Source organism: Homalodisca vitripennis, chromosome 4, assembly GCF_021130785.1.
Source record: "Homalodisca vitripennis isolate AUS2020 chromosome 4, UT_GWSS_2.1, whole genome shotgun sequence".
Taxonomy (NCBI): domain Eukaryota; kingdom Metazoa; phylum Arthropoda; class Insecta; order Hemiptera; family Cicadellidae; genus Homalodisca; species Homalodisca vitripennis.
The window spans coordinates 119,139,122-119,158,397 of NC_060210.1; the positions used below are offsets into that span (position 1 = coordinate 119,139,122).

Consider the following 19,276-nt stretch of genomic DNA (forward strand, 5'->3'; position numbering starts at 1 on the left):
TATATACACCCTTCACACGCCACTAATGAACTCCATAACTTTTCTTTAACGCCAAAACATCTATAAAAATTCTTTTTAAGTTAAAAGCTAATTCTTATTATACATACTACTTAAACATACTATAAAAGGTAAACACAAACCGCAGTTTTAGATAAGATTAGCATATTTAAAGATGACATTCTTAAAATAACTATTTACCACACTGTTAATTTGATCTAAATTCAAATTCATTGTACAATCCATTACAACCGAAAAAAATATATAAACTACTAATTATTAGAGCATTTTCTTGTCTACGGTTCCATAGATAAGGTCTATCATCTTATTATCTGGGCAGACAAGGGATATATTTTAGTTATGCTTTGTAGAACAGGCGAAGCAGGTGGATGGAGCAAGACAAATGGCATCCCCCTCCCCCTGACGGAATGTGGGGGGGTCATCGTCTAAAAATACTTTCTTGTCAACTCTGATAAGTTCGAGTGTGTGCCTTGTGAACTGAAAAACTTTCCAAGAGACGCAATGTATCATTTTGGATATAATCGTGTTTGGTGTTTTGTCCAAAGTCTATCATTCAAATATATCCTCTACGGTGTAGGAAGGGTTAAGTAGCCAAGTAAATAGCCTTTTGGTAAAATATCTTTCTGGATTCACTGTAAACTCATTTGGAGAAGGTCTTGGAGATGGTTTGGAATATTGAGATTACGAGACATCATATCTTAATTCTGTTTAGCATACTCTCAAGGTATTCTGGGATGAACTCACCTCACTGCTGCTGGGCAATGCTCTTGTGTGCAGAGGGTTGAGCCAGGAGGTGGGTGCCCACAGGAACAGCTGACAAACAGTAGCTGCCACCTCAGCACTGGGTCTCTGTAACATTCGTCATTATGGCTGTAAAATGAAGCTGATTTCGCCCATCTCTTTCTCCCTTTCTTTTTAAATCTCAATAGTGCACAATGTGACATAATTTGTTCTTTCCAAGATATAATTTGACTGTGTTGTTGACATAACTGAAAATTCTCATATATCTTGCTTTAACTTCAAAATTTCCAATTTTTATCTAAATATCTGCAAATTATATCGCAATTTGACATTTTGTACTCTGTTCCTAAATAGATTTGAATTACGTATCGAAGTTTAACAAACAATAGCAAAATCTACTTAAGTATATGTGATACTAGTTTGATTTCGAACTCTCGAATCACCACCTCATATCACACTCCAGTTCAGTTAATAGTTTATACTGGAAGAGTAGCTACTAGATCGATCACTTCCAGATCGAGACTCATTGCTTTGCAAAATATATTGTAGTTTAGCATTTCATGTTTATTCAATGTTAATTTTTGAAAACATATCCATTTTCTAAATTATACAGAGAAGAAGATAAGGTCAATAAATATAAATAACTCCAGACAATTTGGATATGAACCTCATGAATTGTGATATAAAATGAAAATACAGTACAAGATACTTTGATTGATCTATGATACTGAATCAGTTTGACCATATCAATGTTTTTAAAAACCAGAATGATCAGTGATTGTAAGTAACGAGTTATCAACAACTGTCTATATTTTGTAACCAATAATGATGGACCAATTCCAAAATTAGATTATTTTCAACACAACTCTTTTTCCAGGAGGGTTCACTTCTGACTGGTTTATTTGTACCATAAACCTACAGTGGCTACAGCAAAAGGCGATGTGTCACTTAAATCTGGGCAACCTTATGGATATCCAGAGCAGGCACATCACTAGGTCTAGTCTACTGCAGCACCCCCTGCCTGCTTTGACTGGAGCGGCTGGTTCAAAGCTGGCTTTCCTTCTTCAGAGGTGACAAGACTGAGATTAATATCCTAAATTCCTCCTCATGGATCTTGACAGGAGGTGGTCCCTACACCTAAACTTACCTATCCAGAATATCCTTTCACTCCGGAAGCAGTACAAAGGTCTTTTTAGGACTACACACATTTCTAAGCTTCTTATCCTAAAAAAGCAAAATAAAAAACAAATCTTTTACTGCTAGATGGGAATCAACATATACAACAGCCAGTGTATAAATTTCAAGCCAATTAATTGTAGATTTACCTGATTAGGATTCCTAGCGAGCAGGTCATGCACAAGCCTGGAGACAACTGGAGGGACAGCATCGTCAAGTGGGGGGAGGTCGGTATCTGTATAAGAAGTGTTTCGGAGGATGGCACCGGTGGAGGCAGAGCGGTAGAATGGATTGCCTTGCTCTGACATCAGCTCGTAAGCAATAGTGCCAACTGCCCAGGCATCAGACTTGGAGTAGTCTATGTATGTGAATAGACCAGGAGTGGCACAGGCAACCTGAATACAGTGGGATGTAAAGAATGTGCATACAGAATATACCTCTGAGAGGCAATAAATTATTAAAAAGCCAAACTGGTCTAGAGGAATGTACATTTTTTACAAAACAGAACTTATCCTATGTATAAACTGGACAAATTAAAACTTTCACGGCATCAAAACATGCCTCTCTTTTATCACAAATCTTAAATAATCAAATCTTAAATCATTATCACAATCCAATTAATTGCAAATCTATTCAAGAAGTCAAATTTTTATCCTGCTCCATATTAATGAAACAAGACCATCATCATCTTACGGGTGAATCAAGCAGTTTTCAGATAACACAACTCTATTTAAATGAAATTCTAAAATCATTTTTGGGGAAAACACACTTGTTGCAATCTACTCTCAAAATAATTGTATGCAACATTTCAAAAGTATTTGTGTATGAAACTAAATTCTTAAAATTCCAATTTTCTCAATTGCTGTTTATGATTGGTAAATTTTAAATGCAGCCTTACCATTGAACTAGAAGAGCCTTCTCCTTGAAATCACTTAGAGAGTTTTACTTAGAATGAAGATTGTCATGGATTGTTCACATAGACTAAATTTCTGATATCACACTACTATGGTTATATTTATTTCCACCTCGTTGGTACAGTGGGAGGACAGTGAGGAGTATATTGTCAAACAAACAGTTTTTAATAATCGTTCAAACTACAAAAACAAGCAATCTGCACTATCGCAAAATTATTTAGAGTTGTAAAGACCTGCTTTCGAAAGTTGAAACTGATCTCTTTGCCAGACCTCTTTATTTAGGTAATAACTCTATATTGCATTTATATAAATTTGACTTTTGAAATGTACAATTTTGAAACATGAGATTAGAAGTAGAAATAACTATCGAACTAGTAGATGTAGGGAAGTCCATGAACTTCATCAATAGTTTGCCAAAAAGAGTTTTTCAAGTTATATTTTCCCCGAGGTGTTCAACATTGAAACTCTGATTAGCTGACTGACTCCCAAATTGGGGTGAGAATACTGATTATAAATAGATGCAGTATAAGTGTTCAGACATATTTTTAAATGTGAGTTCAATGTAGTATAGGTAGTTATTTGATCTTGATGTTTGCTGTACAAATTTACTCCGTAATAAATATTTAACCATCGACCGTCACACACTATATACTTCTAAATGTACGTAACTCATATATGTCTTGTTAATTGAATGTAAGATATTCTACAACAAAGACATTTTTTTAAATTCTAACTTATGACAACAAATACACTTAACCTCTGGAGCCATGAGAGCAGCGTTGCCGCCACGGTTGGTATCGAGAGTGCGGAAAGGCATTGATAGACCCACAGTCCTGTCAGCCAGACAACAGCCAAAGTCTGAGACAGCCAACATGGGACAAGAACCACTGCCCTCGGACAGGTCCAGCAGCACATTGTCGCTCTTCAGGTCTCTGTTACACAGTTGTGCATTAGCTCTAGAAATACAAGTATGGACTGAGTTTGGGTGACCTCAATGGACACGAAAAGTATCTCTCCAGGGACAGCCTACCTCGTGCCATTCAGACTATTGTGGAAATCCAAACTTGTAGCTGGTATGGCTCAAGAACTCAGTACATTGAGCTGGACTGAAATTACAAAGTCCAGCTCACACAGTTCTTTTAAATGTACTGACATGATCCAGTTTAGTTTGGGAATTTCATGTGCACAAATTAAGAGAATAACTGAAGATTTATATAAATATTTTATATACAGTGTATACTGTGTATGTAGACATAGTTTTAAGGGTGTATTAAAACTAACTGTTGCACAAAATCAAAAAAAAAAAGAAAAACATAAAATAAAGTAATTGTTTTCAATTTAATATCTTAAAATTTATATTTCTCATTATTTAATATGAACATTTGTTGCAAACGAAATAAAAATGACGCACTGTTGCAATTGTATTTATTTTTTATTGAGTGATATTATTGTGTTATTTAAAATCACTCAATAAACAGAAAATTTATTTAATTGAAACTTGTGTGAGTTACTGCCATGTTGTATGATTAATAAAAAATCTAAAATTAAATTCAATAATTATGTTTAACTGACAGTTATTACAGAGAAACCAAACAAAGAAGAAATTTTTTATTGTCTTTCTTTTTTATCTTACATTGTTATACAACTGAAATTTTTAACTCATTGATAAGAAATTGTTGTGAGCTAAAGTTTTATTCTCCATTCAGCTTTAATTTAAATCTGTTAAGTAATCAATCAATATGTGCACTGTTTATTATGTACATTTAAGATTCTTATTTGAAGTAAAATTTTATAAAATTATGAAGTAGTTATAACTCAATCAAAATATAACTGCAGAATTTTGGACTACACAAAATATGTAACACAATAAAGATGACAATATAATATACACTGGCAACAGCAAATTACACTATCTAAGAATTACAAGCTAAAGAAATAATTTTTAACTTGTCCCAAAAAAGGACTTCCATTAAAGGGCCAAAAATTATTTCCATGTCCAATGATTCAACTAACAACGGTTTTTAATACCATTTTTTATAAATGCAGTGAATAAATATTTTAAGCAATGATTGAGAAATATTTACTTATTTAAGTCCTTTACTGGTATGATCATGTCAACAAAAATGTGTGTTATCTTTTAGTTAGGATCTGGAATAGACGGTCTAAACACGCAGTTATAATATTCTTGAGTTTTTTATTTCTTGGCTAACTCATGTGTGATATGAACAGCACTAAACATGCAATCTAATCTTGTTTCTAAAACTTGAGTCATATTTCTACACCTTAACCGTCATTGGGTTAAAATTACTGCTATCACAAGTTTATAGCTATACAACATTATCAGTACGACAATCCACTCTACTTGTATGTGTAAGAACTGATTAACACTGTCAAGAAAAATCAATGTTCATGTACCACAAGATTACAAGTTGATATTTCAGCTCTGTAATGTAGGCAAACCGTTTTGGACCAATTAGCAATATTTTAAAAGGACTCTTATTAACTTTTTAATTATATTCTCATCTTTTAATGATGATATACTAATAAGAAAAATATGCTTTATGATTATTATTATTATGTTTTACTAAATTATTATGGTATTTCACAATATACAACGGAACGTTCCATCTGTATTCACAGAGTGTAAACAACTGATCTATCACTCTATTACTGACACTTTTATCATTTATACCTAAAAGCATCTTATTTGGGTCAAATAAGTAGTATTTATTACTTTTATGTACTTAAATGTAAACCATTTTCTAAACCTCTCTCACTATTTTTTATATTCCCATTGATTTGAATGCTAATGGAGAGTGGTCTTCATTGTTTGGTCCATTAGAATAAATACCAAATTTTCTATATTTATACTATGATAATTACAGTCAACAACATACAAAAATAATGGTCCTAATATTTTACCCTGTAGGACACCAAAAGTGTATTGATTGTAAATATAAAGATTATAAATAAATTAACTGACTGTAATTCATCGATAACTTAGATACAAATCTATGGGACTAATTTGGTTAACTTTTTGCAATTCAAGGATGTATATCTTTTGTACACGATTTGGGTATATTATGCTATGAAAAACTTTTGACAGATTTGAATATTCTCTGTCAAATATCTCCCTTTATCTATAAACTCTATTATCTGTGGGTTCTTTGTGGTATGAAAGAAACCACAGTCTTTCCGTTCTAATTGCATGTTAAACCATTTTAGTCAAAGTTTTAAATGTAAATAGTGCTTGTATATTAGTAGAAATTAAACCTATGCTAATTCAAGAATTTTGTCACATGCTTTTTTCATGGATGTGTATTATTTATTACATTTTATACTGAGGTGGAAGTAACAAAATCATATAATTTATATGGAAAACTAAAATTTGTCCGGTGTACTTTTTAGTTACTCATATCCATTCCTTTTCTTTTTATTAAAGAATGGATTACTTTATGCAGTTGCATCTTCTTAGAACTGCTTCCTAAAATTAATGGCACCACCACTAATAGTGCTCACTAATTCTATAGTAAACCTGGATCGGAGGAGCCATAAAGCAGTACGATATGCTACAAATGAGCTCTGGTAATAAAAATTTTATACATATTATGGTACTGTTAAAGGTGTCCTGACTAAAGAATTTGTTTAAAGAGGAAGTAAATCATTCACAAACAGATTCTATATTTATAGAAGACTTTTTTAAGGGCTTGTGGAAACTTCTTTTCAGTAACAAGAAAACACACAACTGGCCTTAACGTGTTCACTGCCATAGGATCAAGCATAATGTACTTCAGATTCACATTAGAAACTGGCCCGTTTGGTAGCTAAGTGTAAACACAACATATTAACTTGACTAAAGGCAGAGACACTATTGTTATGATCAGTGATAATACATTCTTAAGAGGTTAGATTCTACAATTTTTTTTATAATAATTAATGCCATCAAAAAGCAACCATTTGGCTGGAATTTCTTGGAAATTGTGAGAAGGCATATATATAGGTCACTTGATGGCACTGTACTCACTTGTACAGTTAGTTCTTTCTCTGATAAATGTTGAAAATTTATCCTGAGCATATTTGTGATACCAGCGCTATATTCTCACTAACAGAGATTATTATGCTGGATCACTCTACAATTAGATAGGTCTTCTTAAATTTTGTCTAGACAAATCTAGTTCACTATTCCTAAGCCTTCTGTTAATTTTTACATGTCATTTGATAACTTTTTCGATCCCATGGTATAGCCACCATGAGGAAGGATAATGAACACTATTCAGTCATGATATCTTGAAAGAAGAGAACGAGTTCTCTATTTTAGCCTCTATCAGTCAAAGCAGACAGTGATGGATTCTCCCTTACATGTAGGTTTGTAAAAACCTTTCAACACTAGGGGAGCCCTATCAACTCCTCAATCATCCTCTGCAGTAAACTAGACCAAGTCAAACTGCAGTAAACCGGTCAAGTTATTCCAATATCTCAAAATGCCCGTCCAATTAGTTAATTTTATTTCATGATGATAGTTCGTTATCAAGTTGTGTATCAACAAGTTTTTGATTGGAAGTGTATATGTTCTTTGAAGGAGAGAAAAGATCATATAACTTTCCCTGTCAGAAACGAAGAAATGCCAGAACTATTGGCCCACAACATAGTTCTGTTGTTGATGATATATCAGACATTTTTGAACAAGTTGTGATAGGAGAAGTAAGGTTATCTATTTACAATGTATTTGAGCTGTTAGATGAGCCTAATAAACCTAAAAATGTTGTTACATATATTTTGCATTCTACAAAAACACTGAAATCAATAGGATTTCCCAGGGGTCTAGAGCAAGTTGAAAATAGGGATGCCAATGGGTATCCAATGCCATTCACTCCTTACAGAAGAATGATTCAGACTCACCTATGAATTCTATACACAGTCCATTGATACAGACCTCACGTGGTTCACATGTTCATTAATTACGTTCTTAATGACTAACTGGCAACTACACGCAGCCAACTTCTACTCACCTATGTGCCACCCCATACTTGGTCATGTGTGCCACAGCCTCCAGCAGCTGTGTCAAGAGCAGGATGGCTTCTCTCACATCTGGCTTCTGCTCCCTGAGATACTCCTTCAGACTACAGTCGTACCTGGACAGCATATTTATTATGTGCCATAGCATGTACCATAGCATGTATAACTAGTAGTACTGCTAATAATACACTATTGTATGATTATCACTCCTGAATCAAAGGCATCTCAATACAATTCAGTAAATAAGCACTAAGATCGATCATTTTATTGAATCATTTCATGTCAAGGGACAAAAATTACAACTTACTAAATTCCTTTTTAAAATTTTACACATTTTGCCAATGTTTACAGAATTATTAATTGATGTAACAAAAAAACAGACATATCTCATGTCATTTTAAGGGTGAAAAGTGGCTGCTAGTAATTCTACTGTCTACCTCAGAGCCCCAAAAATATATCTGGTTCCTATAGATTTCCTCTCCCAATGTATCACTTCCTTTTATCCCAATGAATTATCACTTTCTCTCATAAACTGATAACAATGTGTTGCAATAAAATTGATAGAATAACTGGTGATAGCCGCAGATAACATACCTCTTCATGAGAAGAAACAGGCTCATGTTTCTGCCAGAGCCGTCAGGATTGAGGCGAGAAGGCAAAGCGTCAGGATAGTCCGAGATAGCACCAGGAATGGACGGAACCCAGTCAGCGAAAACACAATGCATGGCTACAATGTTGGGGTGTGGCGGCAGCACCACGGCATGCTCTTCCATGCTGCAACAATACATACAATATCATCCAACTCAGTAAACCTGGTTTGCTCTTAATGTATGAGCTCTAGGAGTATGAGCCTACCCAGGGGAAGGAGAGGGATCCCTTCAGCATAAATCGCTTTTGAATTATTCATCCGCTTTGAAACTAAAACGGTGAAAAAATAAGAAGTAATAAAAGGGACAATCCAAAAATACAAAAGATACCACATTTATAAAAAAAATTAATTGTTAATGCCTTTACAGCTTTTGGAAGTTAAAATACTCCACTAAGTGCAACATAGCCACCAAGTGACTTCAGTATGGCTCAAGCCTAGTGAATAATACGAACCATGAATTAAACAATACCATGAACAAATTAAACAATATTTTCAAATAACCTTTAAAATAAGATCCCTATAGAGATTACTGAAAAATACCAAAAACTATGAGCTGACATAGTGAACCTACCTTTGCTCCCATTCAATCAACTCGGAGTTTGAATAATGTACCCTCGCTGGAACGGTTTCACAGTACATCGATCGAAGAATTGCAGAGGCATTGGACTCTGCATCGTAGTTAAACATCATCTTCACCGCATAAGGGAATCCTTCTATTGGTTCTTGTGTGTGGAATGTTTCCGATACTGAAATTTAAAAGACCATTTAGAATGTCTTTCGAAGAAGTTGGCAATGTTAATCAGATGAAAATGTTCTAATACAATACTTCAGATTTTCATAATAAAATTCAAATTAGGATCAGTAAAATTCTCTCTATGAAGATATCAAGTCACCTAGGATGTCTTACCAATAAATATAAGAACTAATCCAGTATTAGCAACTCTCACATTATTTTTGACAATGCCTGTTTGTTCCCATGTAGCCAATGATTTATCAGTACCCTTCGACTGATAAGCTGTAGGAACAATTAAAATTGTGATCTTCTCTTTGGCTCATTTTACCATGGAAATTTATGAAATTATCGAGAAATGATTTAACATGAACTTTTAATGCACACAAATAATCCCAGGATATTGGTAAAGATCTGCTAAGGGATTTTATATGGATTTAATTTAATTTTGAGCTTTCTTTTTCAATCAGCACTACAGAATTAATTTTTATTTTAAAGCATAAAACTGAAACTAAATTAATGAAATTCATTCTGAAAATTTACATACTGTTTTACTGAAATTCTTCTATAAGATATCAAAGAATTAACCAGTTTAAAACTATTTTTATACCAAACAATAGGAAAAATGAATCAAAATTATTATTATTGACAAAGATAGACAACTACAAGAAATGTACTTGATATTTTAATACTGAAGTATGTCTGTGTTAAGAAACAGGTAGTAAGGGCTTGTTACACACTGTTTACTTTAGCTTCTCTGTGGCACTCTTTGTGAAGTTGTGTTTACTCTCCTTCTCACAGATCTCAGACTATTACAAGACAATGCAAATAAACACGTCCACATTCCTGAGAATACCCACCTAGTCAGTTATTATCCACATGTTCACTGATTTTTAAAAATAGCACGCTATTGATATTATATTTGTTGGATAAAAATCCAAACAATAACTTTGTAGACAAATTTAATTTCAGGTTATACAAACATTTATTTATTTTTTACATAGTTACCTTGTTTGTGTTGTCATTTTTCATACCTTAAAAATAAATTTTGCATTACTTCTTCAAAGAAATTTGTCACCAACTCTTGACAGGCCAAAGTTTATGGCCGTCTTACTTCATCATTGTTATCAAAGATCTTCCCGCCATGATGATACTTCAATGAATCATTTCAGGGTCTGGACATCGGTATCATCTTGTCACACAGTGAAAGATTATAACAACAGTTTTTGGGATAGACATGGATTGTGCTGGAGGAATTAATTCATACAATGAGGAATAACAATTAATGCAGAAGCATACTATGCAACCTTAACCAAGTTTTGTTGAGCGATACAAAACAAAAGACGCAGCTATCTGATGAAGGGAATTTTGCTCCTCCACAATAACACCATATCTCACAATACTATATGGATTCAGGATATGATTGATTCTTTTCTATGGAAGTTTTGAATCATCCACCATATAGTCTACAATACAACTTTAACCAAGTTTTGCTGAGCGATACAAAACAAAAGACGCAGCTATCTGATGAAGGGAATTTCGCTCCTCCACGATAACACCATACCTCACACTATTACATGGACCCAGGATATGATTGGTTCTTTGGGATGGAAGTTTTTGATCATCCACCTAATAGTCCTGACTGTGCTCAAAGTAATGACGACCCTTTCCATCACTTGAAGCATTAAATTGGAAGCACTTAAATGAGAATGAAGAAGTGAGAATGGCCATAAACTCTTGGCTGTCAGAGCAGGTGGCACATGTTTTTAAAGAAGGAATTCAAAATTTAATTTTAAGATATGACAAGTGTTTAAGAAAATAAACTAGCCCACTATGTAAAAACAAATATAGAATCCTAAAAATAGTTTTTTAAATATTGTTGAGGTTTTATACTTTAAAAATTCCTTACTTTAAAAAGCAGTGCAGGATCTTTTCCTTTTAATAGCCTATTACGTTTGTTAGTGAACTTTTTACACATAAACATACAGTTTTAAGCTAAATGTTATGTTGACTTTTGTTACAAAAGAACAGTTCATTTTTAATAAATAATGAAGAAAATATTGAATAATACAATGTACTTTAAGACATAATAAATTATCAGACGTAAAATGTAATGTTAAGGAAGATAAATGTTTGTTTAATATGGTGTTGTACTTATTAATTGATAATGTACCAATTACTGGTATTGTAAATACTCACTACTGAAATTATGCCTACTAACTGATAACCTATTGATATTATGTGAACTAGCTGATAGCATATCTACTGAAATCCAGTACTAATAATTATGTAATCAATACTATAACCTACCTTTAATATTGATATTATCACTACTTAGAGAGAGAGAGATCTTATAGATATAATTTAGATCCTTTGAATCATGAAAACATTAATCCTGGAATTGGATAGACTCATGGAGAGTTCTTTATGTGTTCGTAAAAGACTTATGGTGAGTCTTGAACTAGGGCTATTTTTATCGTATTTATTTGAATCCAAATAAAACATATTATGTAATCACTGAATTCAGAACGATATGCTGAGTATTTAGATACAAGATTTTTTGTGGTATACATAAACTTCATAATAAATTAAAAACTTTGGTAAAATAAATCACAATCAATAATCTGATCTGGGTGGCAGCAGTGACGAATATTTCATACAGTACGTTATTTTCGGGCTTCATTATTAAAGCTTTATTTGAAGTTTGATGTTGGTACGACTGTCTTCTATGTCTCTTTGACTGCAATCTACTGTAGGCCCAGTACACAGACAACCCCTGGCCCAGTGCACGGTGCAGCTGTAGAGGTATCAACTTATTTTGCAGGCACTTAAGTCAGTAATTACGTCTGTAACATTAGTGCACACGATTATAGTTAGAGTCTCAAAAGAGGTGATCAGCGCCTTGAATTTGCCGGTGTGCAAAGAGACCAGGGGGGTCGTCTCGTGACTCGTCTACTGTAGTCATCTGTTTCCTAATGTTGTTTTTGTTTTATGTGACATACAGAGTTTATTCTACAACATAGTTTAGCGAGTTTCTATTTTGGCAAAAGACTCATGTATGAGTCTTTGGTTTTCTGGCGTTTGTACGAAACAGAGAAACATACAGCTTCCTACATGTTAATGTGTAACCTAAAACTACAAGACATTCTACATTAAACAATGTTACAAACTTATAGTTAGTTATATATATTTTTATCGAGGCAAAAATATTGTATTCGCTGGTGACTGTCATGTCACCTAGGTCTATTTGTAGAACTGTATATTGTGTTGGAATTTTTGAGAATAATAAATATGAGCAACTATAGTATCATTAGATGATCCTTATAAATGCAGCTAAGCTTTTATAATGTAAAAGGTAAACACTCAAAATTAAATCATTTTAACAATAAAATAATAAACAATAATAAATAAATACGAAACACAAATTTATTCAGTAAAATCATTATAATTCCTGTACACCAACTTATTTTATTTATATTATGACCAATAAATAATAGTAATAATTGATGTTTTGAATTTTTCAAGAAAATTAACACTTTTTGGTACGTAATTTGATAAGACTCTTACTAATATAAAAAATTTACTTTGATTATATACAATTAAAAACAATTTTATTTGTAATTCTTATAGATGTTTATTTTGTATCTTTGACAGAATGCATTGAGGTGAGATTCACTTCCATTTCTTACTACTTTTCACCATACATGCTTTTCCAGTTATTTTACTTGTACTTACAAGGAGTTTCTTTTTGACTTACAGAATCAACATCACTGGTTTCTCTGACAATTTCAAATTCTCTATTCAACTCACAATCTGTACTTACAAGGATCTTCTTTCTGTCTCGCAGCATAAACAACAGCATTGCTCCCTTTGGCAATTTTGGGTCCAACTTCCAGTTTCTCAAAACTCGCAGTTTCTTGGTCGAACATTTCTGTCTCTACTTGAAACATGTTTTGATGCATCTTTCTAACTGCTTCCTGCAATTAATTATTATCAATTGTTTACTATTTATGTAGTAAGGAACAATACAATTAATTAATTTGAAAAGGTTTGCACAACTACTAGATAAATCTTAAGAGTACATTTTTTTAGGAAACCGTTGAAATTTCATCGGTCTATCACTCACAACAACTGGTAAACAATGAATTCCTTTTGGTATACAGTAACTTAGTACGAATAAAACAATTTATCAAATAGTATCAATTTCAGTAAATATTACTTGCATCTTTAACGCAAGTTAGAGAGAGAAAATTATTCTAATACAGTTATCAGTATCACCATTATTCTTATTAGAAATTCGTCTGCTTGTGTTCTCATTGTGAATAAACTATATAATTTGTTGTTAATATGAAGTAATGTTAAAATTAGAATGATAGATGTTTTGCGTTGTGCAGGAAAATGTTTTTTTTTTTTCAAAAGGCGTGCCAGATTACTAAGTGTGCCGAACTATAGGATGCGGATTAACAAAATTTTACCGTATTTTAAACATTATTAGTAACTAACCCTTTATTTAGCATGTATCCATTTAAATACATTGTTCTAGCTGTGTCTACTCATAGCAATACTATAAATTCACTAGGCTTTATACAGTCAAGAAAAAATTAGTACATTAAAAAAGCTGGCAATAAGCGAATTATAATTGTAAAAAGTAAGCATAGCCTTCACGCAAACAGGAAGGAGGTGTGATCTCTCGAGTGTTTAAGGTTTATTAGCTGGACTGAAGTCTTCAGGTAACCTGTAGCCTATTTAGTGGGCTACTTATTTATATTATAACTCATGTCATTAACTTATTCCGATTGAATAGAGTCCAACTTACCCTGATTTCCCAACAAACTCCATCCAATTCATCCTCTTTGGTAATTATTCCTGTTCCAGATGCAAGACTTACTCCAACTAAAGCAAAAAATGGTGCAGAATTCCCACTTAGTAATTGTTTGGTTGTTTTTCTTCGTAACTCTGTGGCCAAAGAATTTGTAACTCTCTTCAGAACATTATCAACAAATAACTTTCTTGCTGAACTGAGGTGTGATGGTAAACCAAACACACCAGTGTTAGGTGGGCTTACACTATTTTTAGCAGCCTCAATCTTTCCTCCTTGGGGTAATATGTTGATTTTTCCCACTTCCTGGTGTGGCCTAATACTTCGGAAGAAGATTTTACCATGTTGTAAGAACCTAGTTATGTATAACCTTACAGACATCTCCACCCCTTCGACGTTTTGGGCCCGAAGAGCAGTGGTAAGAAGGCCGACCTTCAAAAACGCCAGTTTGTCACGTCAACAAATAACTGACTGTGGGAAATAAACACAAGCTATATTAGCCACTTTTAAATAGTTGAAACAAAATACTCAAACGCATAAACATAGTAGCAAGAGACAAAACCTTGTGTTATAGATTAATGTTAAATATCTGCTTGCATTCTCAAAACCTAAACACAAGGACAAAGACGATGGATCTCCAGCAATTAACGACTTTGACTTGACGTTTGGTTTCTAGTTTGACATAAATCAGCTGATTACTTAGGAAAAATTAAAGAGCAAGTGATTTTTTCCAACTTTTGGTTTGTCGATACAAAGAGAAAAAGATTACATCAAGGATTAAATAGTGAGTGTTAATCAATATTGTAAGTATATGTCTTAATTTGACTGCTTTCGAGTAACTTGCCTTTATTGGGTAGTTTGGGTCTCGGATCCGTGCATTTACCAAGGCTCTACTTTTTTTAATTAGTCGAATCTGAGAAACAGAAATAAAAAATTGTTTGTTAACTGCAGTGGAGTAAAATAGAGAGCAAATTTTTACTCTAGATAAAAATAAACTTGGGACAAAACATATATCCATAAAATGAAGAATAATTTAAGTACAAGTAATTTTTGTGACGTGTTTGTAATAGAATTACAAGTTATTAGCGTAAAATTTTGATTATTTATTCTGTTAACGTAATTCTAGTGGAGTCTTGACTGGTTTATATGCACGGTAGTGATAAGCAATGCTAAGCATAGTAACAGTTTTACCATCTTTTTTCAGTGATTTCCAGCAATAATGATTTCATATACACTGTTATACTCATAATTGAAACTTGATACTCATTGATACTCACAGATGGAACTAAGCTGTGATATTGAGCTGATGGGGGTAAAAGGCTAGGGATAAGCTTAAAAATATGAAGTTTTTGTGGTACCTTTGACTCTTTTTTAAAATCAAGTGTTGTACATAATTATATCAATTATTATATTTTTTTGGAAATAACATGCATACATGATGTATGCTCAATTTATAAACGATCAAATTAAAATATGAGGTAGAGGATATTACTTAATTTTTAAAATATACCTATTTCCTTGAACTTTAGCAAACCCTTTTAAGATAAAGTGGTACTCTTAAATAAATTGGGTAGTCTCAAAGGTTTAAGAATGGGGAAAATTGGTTAGCTGGTGATTTTATTTACGCTGTGGCTATATGGCCGGCTACCGTCTGTAGATTAGAAAGACGGGCGATGAGTGGTGACGTCACCGTGAAGTAACGAAAGGGCAGCCACAACTGTCACCTTTACACCACTGCCTTAGAAATATAAAAAACACAATTTGTAGACTATTTTTAAATTGCATGTTATGCATTGGTAACGTATTGAACGGTAATATAGTAAAAGTGTACGCTTAAATAAATTAAAAAGAAGAAATATACAACTAAAAATTAACCATGTACCAGAATCTACACTTCGTAGTTTATTAAGATATAGTTTTGTTTCTCGCAATTTTACTGGAATGTTTCAATTAATAGTCATTAAGAAAAATCATAATTAATTATAAATAATTTTTGTCATATTAAATATGTATGTCATTTAATAGCATAAAATAACTGGAACATTTGTTTTATTTACTAATAACACTCAAATGGTTATGATTTCATTGTACATTGTATGTAAGTGGTAAGAGGCAAATTAGTCTCTCGTCTTGAGATATTTGAAAATTCTTCCATTTACCGATTAAAAATAGTTTTATTATTAATCACTTACGTAATATCGGACTTTAGCAGGACTGTAAGTTCTTATAGAAGGGATCTAGGTACAGTTTAAAGTATATAGCATACAGTCTACATCACTACGTAACTTTTCTATTTTTTCGGCAAAATACTGTCAGTTATACAACCGTCTGGATGAGTCAGACAGATGTAAAGTAACACTTAAACTGGAACTTGAAATGTCATACATCAATGTATAATTCTCATTCATTGTTATAAAACACAGGGATGTGTCATTACGATAACAGATAAGATTATCTAGAAAAGTTGGCTTCTTACACGAAAGAATTTTGAGCTGTTAACTTACCGTAAAAAGAAGCCTGAATATGTTCATTAAGATGTGACTGGCCAAAAACGGAAAATTGCGTTAAAGCAATAACAGTCTAGAGAAAGTTATAAGAGTTGTATACGACATCTCAACGAAACAACTGATGGCATCTCACACCCAGCACAACTGTCGTAGATCTAATACATTTAACGTGGATGATACAGACAGTTCTTTTCATTACCACAATCCCTTCCGCTTTCCCATTACTGTACAATAAATCTCGGGGACTGATGTTTCCTCAAGCTTAAAATTCTTATTTAACAAAAAACGATCATGAAAATTCCTAAAATTGACTCTAAATATGAAACTTGAATTATTAATTATAATTAGGAAAGGCAAACTAAAAATAAAGCCGTAGAATGCATTATAAGAAAATTATTAAAATGGAATTAACTGAGAACTTACAATATTTATTAACTTTAAAAAAATGAGTAAAAATAAGTAATTCACTTAATAGAGTTGTAAGAGGGAATGGACGTAAGTTACCAATGCGGTATAATGCTGTTAATTAAAATGTGACAAATAGCTCTTTGTAAGCATCCAAATGAAATAGATTAGTTATAAAGTTTGCATGATAATGTTTACACGGATCAATACTGTGCACTTTATGACCAAAAGATAAGATCACTGTATATTTCTAATGATTTAAAATTTTATACGTACTTGTAATTTAATTTTTGTTTGTATTCACACTTATGGAATTTAGGCCTAATCACAACTGTGAAAATGGTGCATAATATTGAGTATATTTAGGGCATAGACCTATTTCATGAAATATAGTTGTTCATGAAATGCAATTGTTCTCGAATCACTTATTCTTAATTTATTTATTTATTTATTTATTTATTTATTTATTTATTTCAACGGTAAACCATTTTGTACAACATAACTTATAACAAAGTTGGCAGCTATCCATAACCAAGCATTTTACTTAACATTAATCAAAACAACAAAATCAAAACACAATCAGAGAAAAATAACAATAATAACATAAAGGATTATGGTGATTTAAAATAAGGTTTATGATGAGTGTAATGATATCCATGGAATCTGAACAACAATAATTATTGCAAGTTAACAAACAATAATAATATAATAATACGTAAAAGAGTCTGGGCGAGATAATAATAAAAGTAGCAGCTAAATAACAAAAAATTATATAACAATAATACACGTATAGAATCTGAACACAATAATAATAACAACGGAAACAGCTAACAACAAAAGTTATATAATAATAATGGCGAGTTACATTATGGTCTATAGTGAGATGATATTTATATAATCTGAACAACAGTAATAACATGTATAAATCTGACACAATAATAATAACAACAGAAACAGCTAAACAACAAAAATTATATAATAAAAATAATAATGGTGGGTTACTTTAGGGTCAATATATATATATATATATATATATAATATATATATATATATATATATATATATAGGAATCTGGACAACAATAATAACACGTATATAATATGAACACAATAATAATAACAGTAAACAGCTAAACAACAACAAAGTTATAAGAACTAGTTGCCCGTCATAGTAGCTTCCCCAAGCACGATCGAAATGACTGATTAAGAGGATCCAAAAAATTCCACACCACCTGAAACCTCATTACCTTCTCTCATAAGTCTGGAATACAGCTGTGGTAGCTGTAAAGAGAAGGAAGTGCCCTCTTGAAAAAGATGTCCCCGGAACGAGTGGATGTCGGAATTCGAAACTCGAGAAGAGAGAGAAGACGAGGGCAGTCTAGAGCACCGTTAACAATCTTATGAAGAATCAAGATGTCCGCCATCCTTCTTCTAGTCGCCAAATGTGGAAGGCCAAGGGAGATCCTCAAAACAGTCAACAGGCGTCTCCAGGAACTGATAGCCAAGACGCAGTCCGATGAGCCTCAAGAATCTGATCTGCACCCGCTCAAGAGTATCAATGTGCCCTGTCAGGTAGGGACACCAAACAACAGATGAAAAATTCTAGGATCGGACGCACTAAGGTTTTGAACAGTGTTGTCAATGTAGTTGGGGATTGAAAGTCTTTCGATGTTCTGCATAGGAATCCCATTAGTGAATTGGCCTTGCTGCATATGCATGAGATATGATTCCACGGACTGAGATCATGAGACATAACGACCCCAAGGTCCTTAAAACTGCAGACTTTATTTAGTGAGGAGCCGAAGAGAGTGTAGTTGAATACAGTGGGTGAGTCCAGCCGGGAGTACGTGAGTACAGCCACTTTTATCAGCATTCAGGTCCATCCCATTCCGCTGACACCAGGCTACGATATGATCTAAAGTATCCTGTAGTCGCTGACAGTCCTCAGGAGAGTTCACTTCGACAAATATCTTGATGTCATCAGCGAACATGAGACAACCCGTAGAGATAACTTCGCAAATATCATTAATGAAAAGACTGAAAAAGGAGAGGAGCCAAATGCGAGCCTGCGGAACACCAGACGGGTGCTGGAAACATTTCAGAGTAAGAGCCGGCAAACTTCACAATCATTCCCCGATTAGTCAGGTAACTTGACAGCCACTCCAGTAGAGATCCCGTTATACCATAGCCTCTCAGTTTAGAAATGAGAAGATTGTGGTTGACTCTATCAAACGCCTTTGAGAAGTCGAGCAGTATGCAATCGACCTGCCTCCGCCTGGAAAATGCAGATGTGACAATAGTT

The 19,276-nt window shown here is 33.1% G+C and overlaps 1 protein-coding gene across 1 annotated transcript in view; it reads right to left on the bottom strand.

The window, feature by feature from the left end:
* Window positions 1-14,737, bottom strand: part of LOC124360019 (serine/threonine-protein kinase Pink1, mitochondrial) — a 31,143-nt gene extending 16,406 nt beyond the window's left edge. Inside the window, exons 1-8 of the mRNA XM_046813247.1 lie at window positions 14,061-14,737; window positions 13,068-13,221; window positions 9,086-9,260; window positions 8,460-8,639; window positions 7,859-7,981; window positions 3,607-3,781; window positions 2,085-2,330; window positions 763-867 (exon numbers count right to left, since the gene is read on the bottom strand). Coding sequence (XP_046669203.1) covers window positions 763-867; window positions 2,085-2,330; window positions 3,607-3,781; window positions 7,859-7,981; window positions 8,460-8,639; window positions 9,086-9,260; window positions 13,068-13,221; window positions 14,061-14,444 — 1,542 coding nt within the window. The 5' untranslated portion in view covers window positions 14,445-14,737. The remainder of the gene's footprint in view (window positions 1-762; window positions 868-2,084; window positions 2,331-3,606; window positions 3,782-7,858; window positions 7,982-8,459; window positions 8,640-9,085; window positions 9,261-13,067; window positions 13,222-14,060) is intronic.
* Window positions 14,738-19,276: the final 4,539 nt, after the last annotated feature.